We start from the raw sequence: 22,393 nt of genomic DNA, 5'->3' as shown, positions 1-22,393 counted from the left end.
CAGCGCTGTTTTACTGAGTTATATCCGAATTCATGTTATATCAGGGCAGAGATATATTTCTGTTACCTGTATGCTATTTATTGGATTATGGGTTTGATCCTTCAACGAGCTGAGTGCTTTCAACTCCCACTAACGTCAGTAAGAAGTGAGTATGCGAATATGTTGGAGGATTGTACCCAATATTATTTGTGTGCTGTTTGAGCTTTCATTCTACTTCTTATGTATTTGTGGGGTTTTGTTAAAAAAAAAAATTGTCTCACAGTACAGTTTTTTGTGTGTGTGATTGGGGGGAGGGGATATACACAAGAACATGTTCTAAGTACTGTAATTATCTGCTGTGAAGAGCCATCAGTATTAAGAGCCCCTCACTTCCTAAAAATGCCGTGAAAATGAAATTAAAGTTTATTTTAATTCATATTGAATCAGAGAAGTCTGAATAAGCGTTGGATCATCAGAACTCCCATTGACTTCAATGACGGTAGGATTGGACTGTGAAGATATTTTATTGCTGTCATAAACATGCTGCTAAGCCTACCACATTTTTGAGGATAAACTGAATGTAATTGCTTTGTAGTCGTCATAATCCATAAACTATGCCCAGATCTATTTGATGCAAGGCATTTTCAGATATTTCTTGTTGGAGTGGAAATAAAGCAGCAAATCTGGATGGGGAAGAAACAGTTATTAAACTTATTTTAAAGTCTTTTATTGTTTGGGATAATCAGATTGTCCTATGTGTTGTTGAATGGGGACACATTAAAACTTAAGAGGGATATGATGTTCTACAGTGAACAGTTCACATGTGGGTTCTGTGGAGACTTTCAAGGCCAGCTGTGTTTCATGAGTTGAGAAGGTTTGGGATAACCCCCAAAATGGGGTATTTTACAGACGTTTCCTGAAACTAGACGTGGATGAATATAAATATAAGGTATGCAGTAAAATTGAGGTAAGAGGAGAAATAAAACATAGTCATGAAAATGTCTTGGATGACAGTGACTCCACACAAATCATCATGCAGCCTGTTTTGCTGTGCGAGTGGACTTCATAGCTCAGGTTTGCACCCCTCACCAGCAATCAGATTCCTCCTTTTATCACATAGAAGGGAGTGAGGAAAAGGATAGAGAAATTGATCCTTCTAGTACACCGCATTTCTAATATCTGACTTCAAATAGAAATGTTGTCAAAAGAAAGTCTTTAAATTTTGAGTGCTATTCACTGTGAAAGTGCCAGTTCCTTTCAGATCCATAGTGGCTCACCGTATGTGAATGCCTTTTAGTGCTATGAAATTACTTTCTCTCTCTTCTCCAAAAGCATAAGCATATTTATTATTTATTTACACAAATCCCCAAAGACTGGATTTTGTTCAATGTTTCATACCCAAATAGTCTGTCATAATTAATGATCTAGAGAGACATTACTTGGGGCTGAATCATTTTCCTGTTAGGATGCCAACTTAGGATGTGTATGTACTGTGACTGTATTCTCATATAGTATTCAGCTAGTCACAGTGCAGAATACATTAGGGTGTATTTTACAATATATACAAATGTATTATTTGAATAAAATGATGAATAGGCAAATTCACAAAAGCAAGGCATCCCCATTGTCATTCATTAATCTTGTTGTATTGGTATTCGAACACACAGGTTCCTCTGTATATAATTTATCAAGGCATTTACATTACACTCCTCAGTTTTATCTGAGTACCTGTTATACTGCATTCTTCATCGTGTTATCTGAGAGCTTGTAAAGGGTGCTACCCCCAGCTTCCTCCATATTTTGGAGGCACTCCATATTTTGTATAGTTTTTGCTATACCCTGCTGCACTGCCAAGTGATTATTTTGTTCCATATTTTATGTTCAATGGATTGAAGCCTACTGTAAGCTGCTCCCTTTTCCCAGATGGGATTGGTCACTTAGTGACAGCCTCCCTATAATGAGTTGTGGGTTTCTGAAGGAATCGAGCTGCTCTGTGAAGGCAGGCTTCACCCAGCTTCAGCTCTTACACTCTCTCATTTTTGAATGAAACATGCAAATAGGAACAAAGGAGAGAGATATGGAAAGTGAAGAAGGGATGAAGAGATCTTAAAGGGGCAAAGTTTTCTCTGTAGATGGATCTTCTCCCTGTGCAGATGTACATCAAATTTAAACTACTTCTTGCTGCTGAGGCCGAACTTCACTCAGTCCCTGTTTATATTTGACCTGCTACCTGGTCTTGTTTTAAAGATTATCCTCCTTCACATCGTCAATGGATGCCTGTTTTTCTCATAAGTGTAGTTTGACCTCTGTATTTTCGGGGGGCAGCACCAGTCAGGCCAACGGGGCTGCACATGCCGGGGCAAATTCCATGCCTGTCCCAGGCTTGCAGTGGGGGGGGGGGCAATGCCCCCTGCCCCATCCTTCCTCCAAACTGCGCCCATGCTTTTTCTCCCTCCAGCAAGCAAACTCCAGAACCTCTGCCCTATGCTGTCCTTTATGCTTTAAAGAATCTCCCAAAACCTATTTGTTAAGCCACGTCCCTTACCACATTCCATCTATCAGTTTTAGGATTTTTTTTTATAACTCCCATCACTGTAGTATCTAAGGCTTTATGCCAAAAAGCCTACAAGATGTGAAGGAAGGAAATGTAACTAGCAAATAATAAGAATAAAGGAGCTGAACCATCAGGATTGACACATGCCTTTTACTGCGTGACCCTACAATCTTGTCTCCTTATCTCTCTGCTGCTCTTCTTTCTCTATTTCACCCTCATTTCTTGCATCATGTTAGATTTAATTTGGAGCAGAGGCCGTGTCTCTGTTTGTGAGGATGCTAGCACATTTCTGGGTGCTTAAAAAAGAAATACTTCTCCATTTCCAGCCTCTGTTTCTATGAAACAATCAATATTTCAGGGTAAAAGCACTGATGTCCTAGTTCACCGTGTACAGATATTACATATGACTGTTCAGGTACAATAGTTGAGCGATTTATTTGTTGTTACTGCAAAAGGTCTGATTCAAGCATTAAATGGGTATTATGTAATTCAGCATCTGATTGCCTCATAAAGGTTATAGCTGCTTAGGTGTCCTGTATAACTACGTAAATATAATACTTAGCACTTAAATAGCAAGTCTGGACTCGTTAGCCTGTTTACTTTCTTTTAGATCATTACATCTAGGAATTGGGAGAAAAACATATTGGAGTAGTTATTTTTTATTATAGTTTGTCCTACCTCTTGCCGGAAAGCTTTAAACATTTTTTTTTGGCTCCAAATGCCTGTATGTGCTTCTGGCAAGGAAGACAGCATTTGTAGCGCTCAACCTCAGCTACTAAAAACCTACAAGAGTTCTATTCTAACTTCTCTGCTTCTGGCTCTTCTTCACTTCCGTTTCCATTCCCACAGAAACAGAAATGGAATCACCGGAAATGGGGAAAGGGTCTTCAAGGTCATAAATGTTTCAAAAGTGTTCTAATTCTACTAAATTGGCATAACTTATGTATGCAAATGCCCACTCACACCTCTTCTGATAACATTTGGTTTTAGCTCAGGGATGTTTTTCTTTGCTAAGCAAATAAAAACAAGTCTGTGTTTTTGAAACATACTGAAACATACATCAACACAAACTGAAACTTGGCAAATCACTGAACAGTCTCTGCTGAACTTCTGGTTTGCTGCTTTTGGCCAAGTTAGTGTGTGTTAGACTTGAGGTGTATATCTTCTTTTTCACACCAGAAATGGATATTAGGTATTTAGAAAATTATTGCTTTCATCCAGTGAATACAGAATTACATTAAACAGACGTACAGAAATTGTGAGTAATACTCATTCTGAACATATATTTGTGCACAGTATATCTAATTTCAGGGAGGGAAAATAATACTTTGAATTATTACTTTTTTTAAACAGATATGCAATGATAAAATCCATTGTCACATATGTTTTATATAAGCATTTGGCAAATACAGTCAAATAGGAGAGATACTCGGTATAGGTTATAAATAACTGTTTCTTGATCTTAAAAGTAAATAGATTATTCTGACATGTCTTAGTAATTAGTTCATATATCAACTTTCATTGTACATTACTATTGTGTGTGAGAGAGAGAGAGAGAAGGAGAGAGATTTTTAATAAAAGAAAATTGGATTCTACATTAAATTTTGGGGGGATAATCTTTTTTATAGGAATTTTTTTTATATGAGGCTTGGGGCCAAATTCAACAGAGCCATATGCAGGTGCAAGTGAACTGGCTTCAGAGTTTTCCCTTTCAATTAAGTTTTAATTGTGTGATTCCTCTGATATAAATATCAGTTCTGAAATCATCTATGGAGTCTCCTACAACTAGCAGAATAGACAAACCTGATTTTTTTAATGTAAAAAAAATTAAAAATCTATTTTTAAATACACACCCTCATAAGGTCTTTTTGTACATCATAAAGAGGCATAAAAGGACATAAATTAAATGACCTCAGATTCTAGTACCAAGAGGAGGCTATCCTGCTTTTCCCTCTTTTGCTGCACATTTACTATAGGGTTAAAAAGAAAAGGATTAAACGCTTTTGCATTTGAATGCAGAAAGAAGTGTTCTAATATGTTAAACCATCTGTTACTCATCAATTAATTTCAGCTCATCGTCTACAATTCATAGAAAAGATTGTTATCCCTTGTCAGATGGCATTTTTCAGCAAAACAATTTCAGGAAATTGTTTTTAAAAATACAAAATCAGGAGAGCCAAAGGAAGTTATTTTCTTCTTCGAGTGCTTGCTCATGTCGATTCCATTCTAGGTGTGCGCGCACTGATGTGCACAGTTGTAGGAAATTTTTGCTTTAGTGGTATCTGTAGGATCAGCTGTAGCGCCCTCTTGAGTGCCGTGCTCATGCGTCGGTATACTAGATGATGCCGGCTCTACGCCCTGTCAGTTCCTTCTTACTGCCAGTGACGGTTCGTCGGAGCACCTTGTCTTGCATCGCAAGAATGTTAGTGGTTCTTACAGTCCATTGGTCTGTCTCCTTTGTTGTTAGTTGATAGGTACTTAGTCAAACCTTTAATTTAAGAGTTAGAGTAGTTGTTTAGGAGTAAAAGTCCCAGCTGGGACTTCCCCTCGGAGCAGGACATGTCCCGTCCCCAGGCTTTAAGCCATGCTCATCGTGCAGCAGGCCAATACCCATTAGTCACCCCCACGAACAGTGGCAGATTTACTGTTAAACAAACTATGTGGTGGCACAGGGCCCCCAATGATAGGGGGCCCCAGAATGCAGGACAAATCTGACAAATGACTGAATTTAATAAGCGTTGCAAGTCATGAAGCGGTCCAGGCTTTCTGCATCCTGCGAACTGTGCTCTAAATGTGTTTTTTTTGAAATAATCTAGCAAAGAATTTTGTTTCGCTGTGTTTTCGCTGTCTCGGCAATAGCATAACAGCAACTAAGGGAAATCGTCATTTGCCAAGCAAAGTCTGTCTGCTTGAACAACTATCCAATTGAACAAAAGCACCCTCCCCCGCACTTTGCAACAGTGCCTGTGATTTGTCACTAGTATGTAATAGTTCAAAATCCCGTTTTTACAGATCCTGATAAAAATGCGGGATTAACTGCATTAAACCTAATTGGGTGGTCCCAGGCCCACCCCTGGCTACACCCTGGCTCTTTCACACATTTTTAATCTACCTAAAATCAAAGTCAGGTTTTTAGCAGTAATGAAGTGACACATTGAGTCTGGCAGTCAAGAAGACAAAGCTAAGCAAAAAGGCAGTTTGTCACTGAAGTATTGAGTAGTGGACATTCATCACAAAGTATGGGCAAGGAAACACCTGAATTATCTGATCTCTTGCTGACTTGTGGGGATACCACAATGACTGCAAAAGTTGAACAAGTGGACTCTGAAGTGACAATGGAACTACAAAATATTGGTAATTTTGTCAAAGTAAGGGAAGAAACCTATCCTGAAGACATTGCATTATGGTCAAAATTTGTTTAATTGGATATGATAGAATATTTCTTAGTAAATAAACCGAAAAATGTAAGTAATATGGAAAATTTGAGAAAAGAGTATGAGGGAAACAGTGGGGACGAATCTTCTGGCTTTAAGATTAAACTTGATAAGTTTATGGAGGGGATGGTTTGATGGGATAACATGATTTTAGTCAATAGGTCAATAACGTGCCATCGCTGGTAATTAGTAACAATGGTCAATGATGGGATATTAAAAGTTACTACAGAGAACTTTTTCCGGAGTGTCTGGCTGGAGAATCTTGCCCGCATGCTCGGGGTTCAGCTGATTGCCATATTTGGGGTCGGAAGGAATTTTCCTCCAGGGTAGATTGGCAGAGACCCTGGAGGTTTTTCGCCTTCCTCTGCAGCATGGGGCAGGGGTCGCTTGCTGGGCAGGGGTCGCTTGCTGGAGGATTCTCTGCGACTTGAAGTCTTTAAATCATGATTTGGGGACTTCAACAGCTGAGTCAAGTGAGAGAATTATTCCAGGAGTGGGTGGGTCAGCTTTTGTGGCCTGCATCATGCAGGAGATCAGACTAGATGATCATAATGTTCCCTTCTGACCTTAAAGTCTATGAGTCTATGAGGTTGCAGGACGAAAGCAATTTAAAGGTCTTCATGAGTCCCATTTTCTGAAGATGCAGAAAAATGGTACAACAGAAGTGAGAATTTGGTTGATTTTTTTCAGAAACCCTTAAGGCAGTCTATTGTTATGTTTGCAAATTATTCCCTGACCATAGTAAAGGAAAACAAACATTCGTCGCTGGGCACTCTAATTGGAGAAATGTCGCAAGACGTGTTGCTGATCATGAAACTTCCAAAGCTCATATTAATGCTATGTGTAAGTTCGTTCAAAGGTGTAAATTATCTGGAAGAATTGATTCTGTGTTATAGGCTCAGTTTGAAAAGGAGTGTTCTTATTGGAGGAAAGTGCTGAGACATGTTGTTGCCACGGTCAAACTCTGTCTTCTTTGGGACTACCTGTAAGAAGACATAAGTCATTGTCAAATCAAAAAGGTAATTTTTTAACCTGCCTTGAATATTTTAGTGAATTTGATGATTTTCTCAAAGAACATTTGAAAAATTATCAGTATTATGGCTCAGAGAAGACCAACTTTTTAATGCACCAAACCTACGATGAATTCATCACTATAATAGCAGAGCAGCTCAGAAACCAATTCACTGATGAAATAAAGGATGCCAAGTACTATTCTGTAAAAGGTGATTCAACACCAGATGTGAGCCATGTAGACCAATTAACATTAATTTTAAGATATGTGACTGGCAATGGTGAAGTTGTAGAGCAATTTCTTTGTTTTGTCCCGCTAAAATTCCACACTTCTGAATGTCTAGAGACAACTGTTTTAGAAATCATTGCAAATTTAGGTTTGGACATCAAAAGTTGTCGTGGGCAAAGCTTTGATAATGCCGCAAATATGGCAGGAAAATATTCAGGTCTACAGGCAAGACTGAGCAATGCAAGCACCTCTGCTTTATTCATACAATTTTCCAGCCATTCCTTAAATTTAATCTGCAACGCTGCAGCTGAATCTTGTGCGGGATCTACACATTTTTTTTACTTAGTTCAAAACGTGTATGCCTTTTTTTAGTTTCCATGCATTGGTGGAGTATGCTACAATCACGCTTGGAGCAGACAAATTAAAAAACATTTGACAGTCAAAAGAATTTGTGACACCAGGTGGTCTGCTCGTGCAGATGCTGTTTTGGCTTTGAAAATGAGCTATGATGATATTAAAAAAACCTTATTAGACATAGCCACATCAAATTCTGAAAAACGGTGTGTGAAAACTGAAGCAAAATCCTTAGCAGAAAAGTTTGAAAAGTATGATATTGCTGCTTTTACTCTTTTGTGGAACCGTTTACTTCAAAGAATTAATGCCATCAGCAAATTGCTGCAAAAGATTGATACAAATTTATTGAATGCTGCACAATTATTCGCTTCAGTTAAAAGTTTTGTCATGGAAGTTTGAAATGACTATAGCTCGGTGGAAGCAGAGGCACTAACATTAACAGAAAATATAGGTTTCTCTGATATATCTGGTGAGAAGCATAAAAAAAGCAGGAAATTATTTTTTGGTGAAACCAGAGACAATGAAATCAATTTAAAAGGGAAAGAAGATCATTGTTGAGACCGTCACTGTTGTTTGTGACACAATAATAGTGCAATTGCAGAATAGAGGTGAATCTCTAAAGAAAACTGTTGGTTTATTTTGCGTCTGTTTTGACAGAAGTATGGACAAAAATGCGAAAAGTCACTACAGTAAGAAATTAAGTGAATTCGACTGAGAGAACATAGACACAAATCTTTTTGAAGATAAAGTGAAACATTTAATTCATTTTATTGAAAATGATGAGGTCTGTGCTTCAAGATCACCAGATGATTTGTATAGACTTTTACGTGACGATTTGCAGACAATCTTTTCAAATGTAGAAACCATTCTGAAAATATTTTTAACGATACCTGTCACAAATGCTTCTGGTAAACCTTCTTTTTCTGTATTGAAACAAGTTAAAAATTATTTGCGAAATACAGTGAGTCAGGAACATTTGACAAGTTCAGCAATATTGACAATTGAAAGTGCCTCTTTACAAAATATTACTTATGTGACGATTTTGTAAAAAAAAAGTGTAGAAACAAAGATATCTGGAAAAAAAATTCAAATTGAATAAGTTTCTTCGGAGGAAGTTAACTTTTATTTTTCCATTCATGTGTCATCTATACTTTTTATTTGTACACATTTTTCACTTTAGCATAATGCAAATACAAGCTTTCATCTAGACCATAAGTTCTCAAACTGTGGTCCAAGAACTCCATTCAGGTGGACTGAGGAAAGATTATTAAGGTTGTGTTTTTTTTTTTATAAAGCGCTCTTATCCAAAGCACTTTACAATAGTTAGCTAATGGTACAGACAACATTTGGAAAGATCACTAAGTGGTCTACCAAGACCCTCAACAATTTTCAAGTGGTCTGTGAAAAAAAAGTTAGACTACAAAAACAATCAAGGTACCTCACTTTATTTTCATTTACTTCATATTACTTATAATATAGGAGGAGGATGAAGAAAAAAAGAATGAAAAATGGGGGAGGGAGATAAGAGAGAATGTTCTTGGCTGGGTCCTGGGGTGGGGGAGGGGGCGAAAATGAAGCTGCGCACAGGGCCCCACTAACTCTAAATCTGCCACTGCCCACGAGAGCTGTTTGGGGGAGTGCATAGAAAGCACAAATGCAGGATCTGCAAAAACTTTCACCCTTGAACTCAGAAGGAGCAGGATATCCGCTTGGGGATCCTCCTCATGGAGGCTGTGCTTCATCCTGCCTTGGAGCCCTCTCGATCAGACTCCACACCCAGCACCTCTGCGGCAGCACGCAGCAAATCACTGGCACCGGAACCCACATGGCACCGTTCCCCCTCCGTGGTGCCTAAGAAGCGGTTGAAGTCAACAGGCCCATTGGCACCACAGAAAAAGGGGGCTTCAGGCAAAGGACCTGTGTCAGGCCACATGCCTTCCCCGGAGCTGCTTGGGAGTACTGCTGCGGTCGGATCTCCTAGCCCAGCCAGGGATCCTCCTCCGACTCCTGGGAGCAGTATGGGGTCCCAGACCCTAGTAGAGTCATCTTTGCCCGAAGCGGGCCCGGCGGCCAAAGAGCAAGTAGGCCGACCAGCACTGAAGATGCTAAGCCGGGCGACGGACATGGCCAAGGCGCTAGACGTCAGGAGAGCGCTAGCCTACATTGAAAGGACCAAGCCATTCCGCAAGTTGGCGCAATTGTTCGTCATGGTGGCCGACAGGATGAGAGGTTGTCCAGTGTCCGCTCAAAGAATTTATTCTTGGATCACTGCCTGCATTTGCTGCTGTTACGATCAGGCAAGGGTGCTACCTCCAGCGATTGTAACGACCCAGTCAACCAGGGCACAAGCCTCCTCGGCAGCTTTCCTAGCCCAAATGGCTATCCAGGTCATCTGTAGGGTGGCCACCTGGTTATCCGCTTACACGTTCACATCCCATTATGTACTTGTCCCAGGCCTGCTGGGTGATGCTGGCTTCAGAGAGCATTACTGCAAGCTGCTAGACTGTGAACTCCAAGCCCACCTCTGAGGATATTGCTTGTGAGTCACCTAGAATGGAATCGACATGAGCAAGCACTTGAAGAATTAAAATTAAAATTAAAAGTTACCTTTTCGTAACTGTTCTTCGAGATGTTTTGCTCACGTCCATTCCATTACCCATCGTCCTATCCATCTGTTGGAGTTGCTGGCAAGAAGGAACTGAGGGGGCAAAGGGTCGGCGGCGCCTAGTATACCAACGCATGAGCACGGCATTCAAGAGGGCACTACTGCCGACCCTATGGATACCGCTAAGGCAAAAATCTCTGACTGTGTACCTGGGCACACATACACCTAGAATGGAATGGACATGAGCAACACATCTTGAAGAACAACAGTTACGAAAAGGTAGGTAACCATATTTTCTTATGGCATTGCTCATATTTCTATATTGTTCTGCTCCTGTCCTCATTTATATGTTAGTTGTCTTGACTAATAAAATGACCCGGAGTTGATAATTCATGTATTTCCCTTCCCTGTCTGCCCTCCCCTCTACTTGCCTATGCTTGAGAAATAGCCATATTTGAACACAACTGTAATAAGTGCCTATTGTAATAAGGTTCCTTTTTTGCCTGTGTGGACAGAAGAAAACATTCTAACTATGTCTGGGAACTATTTTTTAAATGCAATTTGTTTATTAATTAAGTAAAATATATAGCAAATGTACCCATATGTCACAGATTCGATTACTTACATTATTCCATAAGCAAATAGTTAGTTGCTTGGGGTGAGTTGATGTTGGGTTTTGGTTTTAAATTCCAGACATGCCATCTACAGTAAATTTTAATATTCAAACCACGTATGAATAACAAGAAGTAACATTTATAGGGAGAGAAATTTAATGGTTATTTCAAGTTATTTGATAGTCTTTGCTTTATTTTTCTTAATTTTAACAATACAGTTTTAAAATGCTGTCTTATAAGTGAGTTTGGGGGAAAGGGGTTCTTTACCAGCAGTAGCTTGGTCTCCAAAAATATTGGCTCCTCAGAGCTCTGCTGTAGGTGCTGGACACATAGTCATGTGGCCACAGAACCTTTTTGAGCAGTAGTTACCAGCTGGGGGGTAAAACACATGTCCCTCAAGTCCAGTGGTCTGTAGACCGAGGGATTTAAATACCGTGCTCACTTTAATGGTCTGTTAATTCCTCACTCTCAATCTGTTGGCGGAGTCATGGAGCCAACCTTTCCTTTTCACATTCATGTTAGTTTTACATGTAGTTGTTTAGTTGTAAATAGTCCTTGGGTAGTTTAATAGTTATAGTATAAACTCAAAAGTCTTTGTTTATTGTTTGCAATGTCTGTTTCTGGGTCACTTTTAAAGTTGGCAGATCTGCTTGGGAAAATGCCAAATGTTCCTCTTACATTGCTATGATCCTCACATCAGAGAAGAATGAAAAATCCCTTCCATGTGTTAGGGAAGGGCTCTCAGCCCAAGGCTGTGAAGCCTTCAAGGCTTTGCCAAAAGGGCCCAGAAGAATTGAAAGACACTTCTCCCACACCGTCTCCTCCATAGGGCTCTGATAGTGCATGAGTTTGTATGCTTTCTCCCAGGAAGATCTCTCCACACATCAGTAATGTGGCCAGTAAACCCCTCTCAGTAGCAAACCCTGATACAAAATCCCAAACTGAAAAGGGCTAATGAACTCTAAACATATATGCTCTTAGCTAGCTCTCCCTCCTGTTTATTGAATCCTCATATCCTTTCCACGAAGGGTTCCCTCTAAGTCTGGATGTCCTGTTTGTGTCCCCAGAGCTTATTATTTCCCTTAACTTTCTATAGCAGTGCTGGTAACATCCAGAAACTGATGAGTCCCTCTCTCACTGTCTTATACAGGAGCAAAACATCTTTGAGTGCATTAGCGTTAATTTAGCTGGGGACGGGATGGAAAATAAAGAGCGCTGGGGGAGCTCTATGGGCATTAATGATGCTGCAGGCAGGGAGATAGGCAATAAAAGAAATTAATCAGTGGGGAAAAGATATTTTCTTGTACTCCATTAAGTTTCCCAGGTATGGCTCTTAAAGGTGTGATTTTTGCTCTGAAAAATGACTAAAAATGGCACTGTGCAGTTGTGTTTGTCAGCAAACTCAGTGGTTTACATAAAAATACACTCGGCTTACATGTGAGATGTCTAATTTTCAAATCTGAGAGTCAAGCTGGTTTTTTTTTCTTCTCTCATATCACCACCAATAAGATTCTACAGTCCAAGTTATATTATCTGTGACACTAGTGACATTTTGCACAATTATTTCCTAAATTCCAATCAGTTACAACTCTAATGAACAATAGAATCCAGTTCACCCTCTCAGCTGTGTTGGCTCTACAGAACTAAGAGAGTAAAAATGTTGTAATTACTAAAGTTAATGGACATTTTGAATATACACAGGACTGTTGAGTGAGGTGCCATTTTTGAAGTAGTCACTTTTCAGAGAATTGCACCGTAAAGTGACTTTGGCAAAATTGGAATTAGAACCGTAACCATTTGACTTTCAGGTCCACAGTCTCACTAAACAAAAAATCTCTTCTTTGGAGTGGGTAGAGTTAAGGATATTGTTGGCACCTTAAACAGGTTTTCTGAATTTCTAGTTTTCAGAGTATTAAAAACTACAGCATTCTACTAATGGTGTTTTCTGTGACAAGATATTTTTATATTTAACTCTGTTTTAAGAGACTTTTCTTCTAGAATTCTATTATTTTTGAGAAAAATTTATCCTAATAAAACCTTTTTTTATAGCTGTGAAACATTCCACACTAGGTCCTCCTCTTATCATTGTAGCCAGCTGTGATTGAGGGAGAGATCAGTGTTCAAGTGAATCAGGAATAGTAAGAAAGTTTCTTGCTTTTTTCCTGCTACACCCAAATGATCTGTGAATGGTTTGGGAGTTATAGGAAGGAGAGATTCAATCAATTCTTACTATTCAGCAACTTTCTTTCCTTCTCTTACTGTCAATTTTGCCCATTGATAAGTCTTTTTACCCTAGCCCCATACTACTTACGTTACAGCACTTGCCAAATCTGCTGGTGTGGGGGGAAAATCAAGTATGGTTTCATACTATCTTATATCTGATCTATCCTCTGTCAGGGACTATATCTTGCATGTGCAACGGAAAGAACTTGATGCTGTAGATATTTTTCATCTCTAACTACTGTGGTCATCCTTACTGATTTTGTTTTTTCATTGATTAAAATGTTTCAAGATAATATATCCCTCACACTAACTAACTACAAATATTTGTGGAGAAGGATAAAATAATCCTGTGTAATCACACTGAATGGTGGCCCAGTTCTATATTGTAAACTGTTTGGGTAGAGAGGCTGTCATCGTACTTGTTGATAAAGTGCATAGCACATTATTGGCACTATATAAATATTTAAACATCAAGTAATTCATTCAGATCAGAAGTGTATCTCTACCATCACTTTGGTCTTCTATTCCCACAGATACTTTCATAAATGCTTTTTATTCTATAACTTTTCTTGGAGGACTAAAGTGTAAATTATACCACCAGTTATACAAAGGGTACGAAAAAAACTGAAGGGAGGTTTGTGGAGCAAATGGTTGGATTTTCTAGGCAAACATCGCTTGTGGTAAATGAACTGTGATGAAAATACTGTGACATTGACCTCTGTACATTGGCTTCCAGCCATTTACCAAAAGAGTAAATGTCTCATTGTGTATAAATTACAAACATGCTTGGTGAAGAAAGAGCTCAGTAAATAGCCATTTAACTCTTTCATGCTTTGTGAGAATCAGTGTGCGGTAATAACATAACACTAGTAAAACATTTTCATTAGAATCGGCGCCAACAGAATATCTTTGTAGAAGAAGTTATTGGGACCTTACGAATTAATGAATTAAAACTGATATGTTTAAACACTCTCTTGCAGTCCTGCTGATATATTGGTGGGGAGAGGGGGGAGCATCTTAATTTTTCAGCAAGTATAAAAGGAATTTGTGTCTGTTCTGTCTAAAGTGTATGTGATCAGGGGTGTACAAAGTTTTAATCATCTTATTGGAAGTTCAAGGCTAACAGTGGTTGAAGAACTGAGGTTTAGAAGTTTAACCTAAAATATTCTGAAATAAATTCTGGAACCACAAGAAAATCATACAAAGTGCAGGCAGATTATTGAAGATGCAGTGGCATAGTGTTTAGGGCTGAGTGCACACTAAAATGTGTGTCTGTGTACGGACACACGTTTATTGGGAAAATGAGTCAACACGTATGTCTTAAATGGAGATTTTCATATATCCAAATCAGCCATTCCAACAGTGGATAACATAACCTCTTACCACAGGCGAACAGAAAAGAACTACATTTTTGACATTCTCCTCCTGCAAAGAAGCCTGCCCTGCCTGAACACACTACTTCACTTCCAGGCTCTAGCAGGTAGAAGAGCTCTGCTTAGCAGAAATTTTGTTTTTTAACTTTTTAGTGAATTTTTTTTAAGCTTTAATTTATTAGCTTTCCTATTCCCCAAGAGAGTAGAAGGGGAATATTGAATCTTAGGTCATGTATACATTGGGTATTTTCCTGAGTTGCTAGCCACCAGAATAGCACCACCAGTACGAATCCCTAATGTAAGTAAAGGAAGCCACAACATGCTACAGTGGCCCTCCTCTGGGGTGCCAGTGAATATCACAACTTCCCATCTCTACATAAGAGGTTTTCACCAGTGCAGTTACGTGCACGGCTGGCCAGTGAATGCTGGAAACAGAATATGCGCCACATGGCCAAGACCTTTAGATGTTTGCCTAACTCAGTAGTCAGACACTCAACCTCCCCTGCCTCTTCCTTTGAAACAAAGGAAAAACTGCAGTTCAGCCTTGGGACATCGCCATCCAGGTGGTACAAAGTTCTTGACAAAGTCCTCTAATAAAATGAGGGAAGAGGAGGGCCTGATGTCCAAATATAAGACACATGCAAAAGAGGAATTAACCTTTTTGAGAGGGAAAAAAACAAACTTTGCCTTGTATATAATAAGAGCCTTTAAATCCATGACAGCATACAGAGATTATTTTAAAAATGCAGTGCAAGGTTTTAGATATGAGCTCAGAGAGACAGCAAATCTCATCTCAAAACCAGAACAGAAAATGAGTGATCTGTTGACAGTTTAAAAAGTAAGTTGTAATGGCTGAACCTGTGACCAAGCTATAATGAGAAATTCTTCTCCAGTTTATTTAACTAACCTCAAAAACATCTACTATAGATTTGGCTGGGATTTAACAGTCCATTCTCTCTTCCCCTTCCCCCACCTCCAAGTGATACAAACACAAATGTTAATATTTAAAGCTCCCCAGGCCGCTACTTTAAAACCAAACATCTCTTACAAAGCTGAATTGAACCATCTGGTAGAAGTCACTGACATAGCAGTAAGTGCTGCCTCTTGAAAACCTGATTCAGCAAAGTGGAGGGAAGGCTGAAGTTAGTGGGGGGATTTGTGTCAACTGAGGAGGCCTCCAAAGCTGAAATTGCAGCACGGATCAGCTGGGCATTCATCCCCCTTGCTTTTCTTCATGGCAGGATGAAATCTCCATTCCCCAAAATTGACGTAAGTAAGAAAACAGATTCTTTATACTGCCCTAGAACTTTAAAATTCCCCTGTTGTGCAAGGTGACAAGGTAGGTGAGATATCATCTTTCATTGGACCAACTTTGTTGGGCTGCCTGTTGTGCAGGATGGCTGCCAATGAACAACATTGAGTTCATGTAGAAAGGACTCTCCTTTCTTCCAGGACAAATATGTTAGTTGCAGAACATTTTTTTTAAGGCTTGTTACGTATTTAATTTCATGCTGATAAGCACATTGTAAATCAGCAGGAGCTGCCAAAAAACAGGCCACTAAGTTGAGAGCCTAAATATAGATTTCAGAGCCTAATTTTAGACCCCTCAAGTCTGAACATTTTGGCCTAAAATATTCAACTATATTAATTTAGTTAAATGTCATGGCATGGTTTATAATATAGCAATAATTACTACTCTGCAGCCTGCCACATAACCCACATGTTGCGTGGTCTGCCTGTTATAAGTTACATTTGTTAGGGGTCTATACTTTTTTTTCATTTTGTGAAATAATATGGCTTTTCCTAAATCGCATAATCGGTTTCTCTTGTCATATACTCTATATACCACATCTACTCCCTGTTAATCGGTGTTGTTCATGGGCTTTTGTTGACTTAATTCTGTATGCTAAGGGAGTGGAATGTTTGCTGGCAAGAAGTGCTGCTATTCCTTTAAGAACAACACATTAATCTTCCCTTCAGTGAATAGTCAGTCTAAAATCCAGTGCTTTACAAGTTTCAGACCAGGCTATTTATCAAGAGGAGACTGTTAATTTTTTAGAAGGGCAACATGTCTGCAAAGATGCATTTGTGACAGTATGGGGAGTGGATAGCAAAATATAACTTAATAGCTGCTAGCTTTTTCTTTTTTAAGTAAGCTGATACAAGTTTAAAACATTGAACTTTGACTTTTATATTGCTCTTTAGATTCATGCTGCACTGAGGCACTGTCACAAGTAACGCAGTCAATTATACTTTGTAATATATCAGATTCTCTGTAATACCCTCTACATAGGTGTAAATAGTGTTTATAAATTATGCCATCTTTTTCGTCCTACTTCAGTAACCACAAGCTGAGCTTTTTTTTTTTCCTACGTTAATAGTTCAATGGGAGCGAATGGGTGTCCTGTCTTATGAAAACCAGGACACTTATTTAGTTGGCTGAATATGGATTTAGAAGCCAAACTGTAAACTCCTTTTAAAAAGAATCTTGGCCTCTGCTGCTTTCTTTAGCCTAAACTATTTCTTCCTCTACCCCTTAACTGTTCTGTATGTCAGTTGGTTGCTACCCTCTGTCCCACTGGTGGCTGTGATTCACTGGGACTGTATGCAGAGTTTATAAAGCAAGCTCAAAGGTAATTAACACATAAAACAATAGGGAGAAAGTTTATTATTTGGATTACTGTAGCGGCTAGGAGTCCTATTCGTGGACCATGAACCCACTGTGCTAGGTGCAGTACAAACACACCCTGCACCCAAAGAGCTTACAGTCTAAGAATGAGACAAGACAACATATGGATGCAGACATACAGGAGAGTACAAGGAAACAATCAAACAATATTAACAGGCAGTGGTCTCAATATACGAACAGCCTAATTGTGTAAGGCATCATGGCAGCATGGGGTTTGAAGGAGGATAATGTTAGCTTTGCTGATTTGGGGGGGAGCTCCTTCCAAACATAAGGGGCAGCATGGGAGAAAGCATGTTCAAGAATTTAACAAGTGGGTGATGGAGGCTGGCACTCTGGGCCAGTCAGAGGTGAGAGTTGACATCTCAGTAGTGAATGAAAGATGATAGGGAGGGGTGGGGATAGGCCATGAAGGGCCTTGAAAGTGATGACAAGTAGCTTGTGTTTGATGCAATAGAGAAGAGGGGTCAGTGGAGTGATGCAAAGGAGTCAAAGCGACAAGCTAGGAAAATGATCATTGCAGCAACTTTTTTAATGAATATAAGCAGGGTGTGGCTGCATTTGTCATTTGGATAGGGAAGGCTGTATTTTAGAGATGTTACGCAGACAGAATCAACAAGATTTAGACAGTCTAGAAGTGAGGACCCAGAGAGAGGTCCTAGTCAAAGATGACACCCAGGTTACTGGCCTGAGTGACAGTCAAGATGGTAGTGTTGTCTATTGTGTTAGAGGAAAGAGGAAGCAGAGAAGAACTAGGGGGGATAATTAAGAGCTCGGTTTTAGCCACGTGGAGCTTGAGCTGACCACTAGACATCCATATGGAGATGTCAGAGGAATAGGCCAAGATTTTATTTTGGACAGGACGAGAGAGAGAAAGATCTGTGAGTTGTCAGTATAGAGAAAATAGTTGAATTTGTGTTTATGGATAAGATCACCAAGAGATAATGACAGAGGGAGAAGAGAAAGGGAACCCAGGACAGAGCCCTGCGGAATCACACAGAAAGTTGGAGGAGGGACAGTCCTCCCCTGGACACACTGAATGAGTGATTAGAGAGGTAGGAGAACTAGAAGAGAACAAAATCACAGAAACCAAGGGAGGATGCGATTTCAAGATGATGACCATGGATGACTGTGTCAAAGGTGGCAGACAAGTTAAGGAGGATGAGGATGGAGAACTGGTTCTGAGATTTGGCTAGGAAGAGGTCATTGGAGACTTTGTCGAAAGTGATTTCAGTGGAGTGCAAGGGGTGGAGGATGGATTGTAGAGAGTCTAGGATGGAATTAGAGGAGAACTACTCCAAGCAGTGATTGTAAATAGCACATTCAATGAAAAGGAGATGGGGTTGTAGTTAGAGAAGCAAATGGGGTCAAGGAGTGTTTTTTTCCCCCAGACGAGAGAAATTAAACTGTGCTTGTATTGAGAGGGAAAGCTAGAGGAGGGGGGAGGTTATGGAGAACAGTAAGGGGGGAGATAAGAGTGGGTGCGAGGGAGATCAGGGGATGGGATTGGATGGGGTCACTGGGAATAGGGAGCAATCTGGAAGGAGCAGGTAGAGTTGGTGGGAATACTAGCGGGATGATGATAATGAGGAGAGGGGAAAGAGGAGGAGGAGGGCAGATGCTACGTTGCAGAAGAGAGGTGTGGTGAGAGCTATGGGTGAGTGGCAGATGGACAAAGTCCCCACCACCATCACCAAAAATCAATTTAGCATTGTCTGTAATGTTTTACTACTTAACTATAAAGCACAGAGATCCTGGGTATGAACAGCATGTTATGAACAAGAAGCTATTTCTACCCATTATATTGTTACTGATGTACAAATTGTGCAGGGGACCCTATCCCCCCTCAACTAATTTTAAGGCAAATTAATTTGTGAATACCAAAGGGATAAACAAACAACTACTGTGCATTAGTCTCCACCCAAAAAAATTCTTGTAATGTTCCCTTCTATTTGTCTAAGTATATTTTGCATTTCCTTTCTCTGTAGTTATTTTGTGTGTGTGTATGTATGGATATATGTATGCATATCTTTTTCCTTACATTGTCAATACTGTGTTGGGAATTTAAGTATGTGGCTGTTTTATGCATTATCATTTTTTGCTGGCTGGGTTGATGCTGACGAACAATGTTGCGGAAAGAATACAGACTACCTACTTTCACTTTTGTTCTCAGTTGTGCATTTTTACTTCCCTTACAGAGCTGAAGCAATGCCCATTGGCCTTCTAAGCCTGTCATTTCTGAAATATTTTTTGTTTTCTTTCAGGTTACCATTGGTCAACTCTATTCAACCCAGAAACTTGTTATTGAGAGTCCAGAAAACACAGAGATAATTTGATCATCTAGCACCTTTGGACCATCCTCAGCATTCTGTAGTGCTGCACATCCAACATAGTGTGTATGCACCCTGCCTGAGTTTGAAAAACTTATCTGTCTAGTAAAAGATAAAGCTTTTGAGATGCTCAGTTTTGGCAACCAAAACAGTCTAGAATTTCTCTTCTCATGGTTCATGCACTAAAATGTACTGCTAAGCCTACAATAGCGTGTAATGTATTCCTAATATCCGCGTTGCTAGTATTTCATGTGTAATGAGACTGTTTCTTGGCCTTATTTGACAATAAAATTCCATGAACCGAATACTTGTAATAAGGTATTTTCTTCTCCCAGTGATCTTGCTAACTTACCTGGCTCATAAAGGATACCAATTATGTTTCAACCAATGAAACAATTGTTTAAAATTACTTTTTACATTGAACCCCAGTTAATATAGAAATACGCAGCCTACAGTGAATAAACGAAATAACTTAATCTGTATGGACCTGATGTGGGTAAATTCGTGTTAAGTAATTTATTCATTAAAGCCATGTGAAATTTGACAGAGGCCTTTAAGTACAACAAAGATATTTTGTTATATCCTGGACCTCAACACCTACAAATATCAAAGATTAGATTGTGTGTTTTCGTTTAAAACCAGTCTCATCTCACTTCTCAGTTAATAGCTCAGTAATAGAATATTAGCCTCATGTTACTGAGACTTCAGAACTTTTAAAATAAAATTTCATCACTGTTCCTTATTTTAATATACTAAACTACAACTGGCAATATAAAGGAACAAAGTATATTTTGCTATACAAAAATTTTGTATATTACCCACATTACAGATACTTGGAAAGTTAGATAATTGAGTGTGAATGGTGAGGGTGGTATATTTAATTCAGAATTCATACAAATATTTTCTAATTTCTGTTGAGTGTGCAAGTTTCTACACGCTGGCTCAGTGTCTCATGCCTGTTTTGCAGGGACTGTCTCTAGAGGCTGAAGGCAGTTCAGTACTAGATCCAGTGAAAGTCCCAAGGTGGTTTGCTTATTGCATTCTATTCATCTTCACTTACTTACAGTAATGCCACAAAAAAAGTAATTTTTAAAAACAGCCATTTGTTAAACTGAATAAATATAGCCAATAGCAAACAGACATTTCTAAAGCTTTCTGTAATTATTTATGGGCCTCATTCAATGCACACATTGAGTAGCATATTGAAAGAGGTGGAGTTTCTTAAGAGATTCTCCTAAGCCAACAACTCAGTAGCTTCACCTTAAGATTCCCCTTTCTTGCAATATTCCTGAGCTCTACAGGAGAGAAAATTCCTGAACTGCTTTAAAATGCCTTTTTTTTTTTTAATTTATTTGAAAAGTAAATTACACCTGTTAAGACAGCGTGCTAAACAAGAATGGAATCTTTTTTAAAACCAAGTTTTATTCACTTTAGTGCTCTGAGTTTGCTATTATGTTTTCCACTAGAATGTACAGCAAAATTACTCAGCATAAAGCTTCAGCACAATGTACAGCGAGAGCGTTATATGAAGTAGACAGAACTTTAAACTAGGACCATGCCTGTTACCTTTAAAGAAGCTGCATTTGTGGAGGCAAAGGGGCATACTTTCTATTTCTTTTGTAAACTAAAGAGAGAGTATCAAACTGAAATGACAGAACTAAACAATGAATGTATGTAAGTGATTAGTTTAGAAGTACTAATTCCCAAAACTTATTTATAAAATTTTGTAGAATTACCTGTATTTTAATATAGCATTCTGTTAACTATGCAAAGAGTATGCAAAATAAAGTGCCACTACTGTATTTAAGACTACAAACCTGCCTTAATACTGCTTTTCACATGGAAAGCAGATACTGTAGTATTTCTGCATTTGTTAGATACATAAATACAGCAAATAGATCACTTTGCTACAGCATTAATATATCATTTTATTAAAATAGATTATTTTAAACTAGGCAGAATGCCATGGACTACAGTTTAAAAACAAGGCACTAACACTTTAAAATCCTCAAATACACCTAACCAAGCTAATTAGAACACTAGCATTGATGGTAAAAGGACCAGGGGGGAAAGATTTAGTGCCACTAAAGCATTTAATAGCATTTGCATTGCTAATAAAAATTATACAAGTGTCTTGTGAGACACAGTATAGATACATGTATAACGTTACTACAACCCTTCTAAGGGTATGTCTATACTGCAATTAAACCCGCAGATGGACCATGCCAGCTGAATTGGGGTCACGGGGCTAGTGCAGAGGGTCTTTTTTAATTGCATTGTGTACCTTCTGGCTTGCTGGAGCCTGGGCCCAGGACTTGAGATGGGAGAGTCCCAGAGCTTGGGCTTCAGCCCAAACTTATACACTGCAATTAAATAGCACCTTACCCCAAACCCTGTAAGCCCAAGTCAGCTGACACGGGCCAGCCACCAGTGTCTAACTGCAGTATAGACATACTGTACGTCTCTCAGTATCAGTCAAATTTTCCTTAGCCTGCAAAGGGGCACTTGTAGTTTTAAGGATGCATATTGTACATATGATATGCCAGAGCGGAGGCCTCTGTGCATAGAAATGTGTAATACAAAGTAGGTTGAGAAGGCTCATTTTATTTTTTCATTTGAGGAATTAGTTACATAAGACTTCAAGAAGTTATCCATGGGCTTCTTATACAGCATGGCTACATTGCTTAGTTTCTAAGTTTACCTAAGGAGACTGTTCAGTCCTTAAGCACTAACCAACTTCAGTTATACAAAAGATATAAAATTATTTTATTTAATAAGGTGCAAAGTTAGAAAATGAAATAATCTAGTACAATGATTACTTGTAAATTGCAACACAATTAGTGCATTTAAGGATGCTCCTTGGAGCAGGTGTATACAAGAATGTTTCCCCCACTGATGCACAGTCTGTGTATCTTCTATTAATATTAATGATAGTAGCATGTGCAAATCTATTACACGTGACCGGAACAAGAGACCCATTAATAGTCTGTTAAATGCATAA

The 22,393-nt window shown here is 39.0% G+C and overlaps 1 protein-coding gene across 3 annotated transcripts in view; it reads left to right on the top strand.

Moving 5' to 3' along the window:
* LYRM4 (LYR motif containing 4) overlaps positions 1 to 19,697 on the top strand; it is a 142,794-nt gene extending 123,097 nt beyond the window's left edge. For 2 of the 3 annotated variants that reach the window (XR_004644647.1, XM_034762259.1), the window contains one exon: positions 19,327 to 19,697. Coding sequence is in view for 1 of the 3 variants with exons in the window: in XM_034762259.1 (XP_034618150.1) it covers positions 19,327 to 19,398 (72 nt within the window). In the remaining 2 variants the exon portion in view is untranslated. The remainder of the gene's footprint in view (positions 1 to 19,326) is intronic. The other variant, XR_004644648.1, reaches the window with a different exon arrangement.
* The last annotated feature ends 2,696 nt before the right edge of the window (positions 19,698 to 22,393 follow it).

The sequence above is a fragment of the Trachemys scripta genome, chromosome 2 (assembly GCF_013100865.1).
Source record: "Trachemys scripta elegans isolate TJP31775 chromosome 2, CAS_Tse_1.0, whole genome shotgun sequence".
NCBI classification, from domain to species: domain Eukaryota; kingdom Metazoa; phylum Chordata; order Testudines; family Emydidae; genus Trachemys; species Trachemys scripta.
The sequence above is the reverse complement of the archived record's forward strand: the minus strand, read 5'-3'. Positions and strand labels throughout refer to the sequence as shown.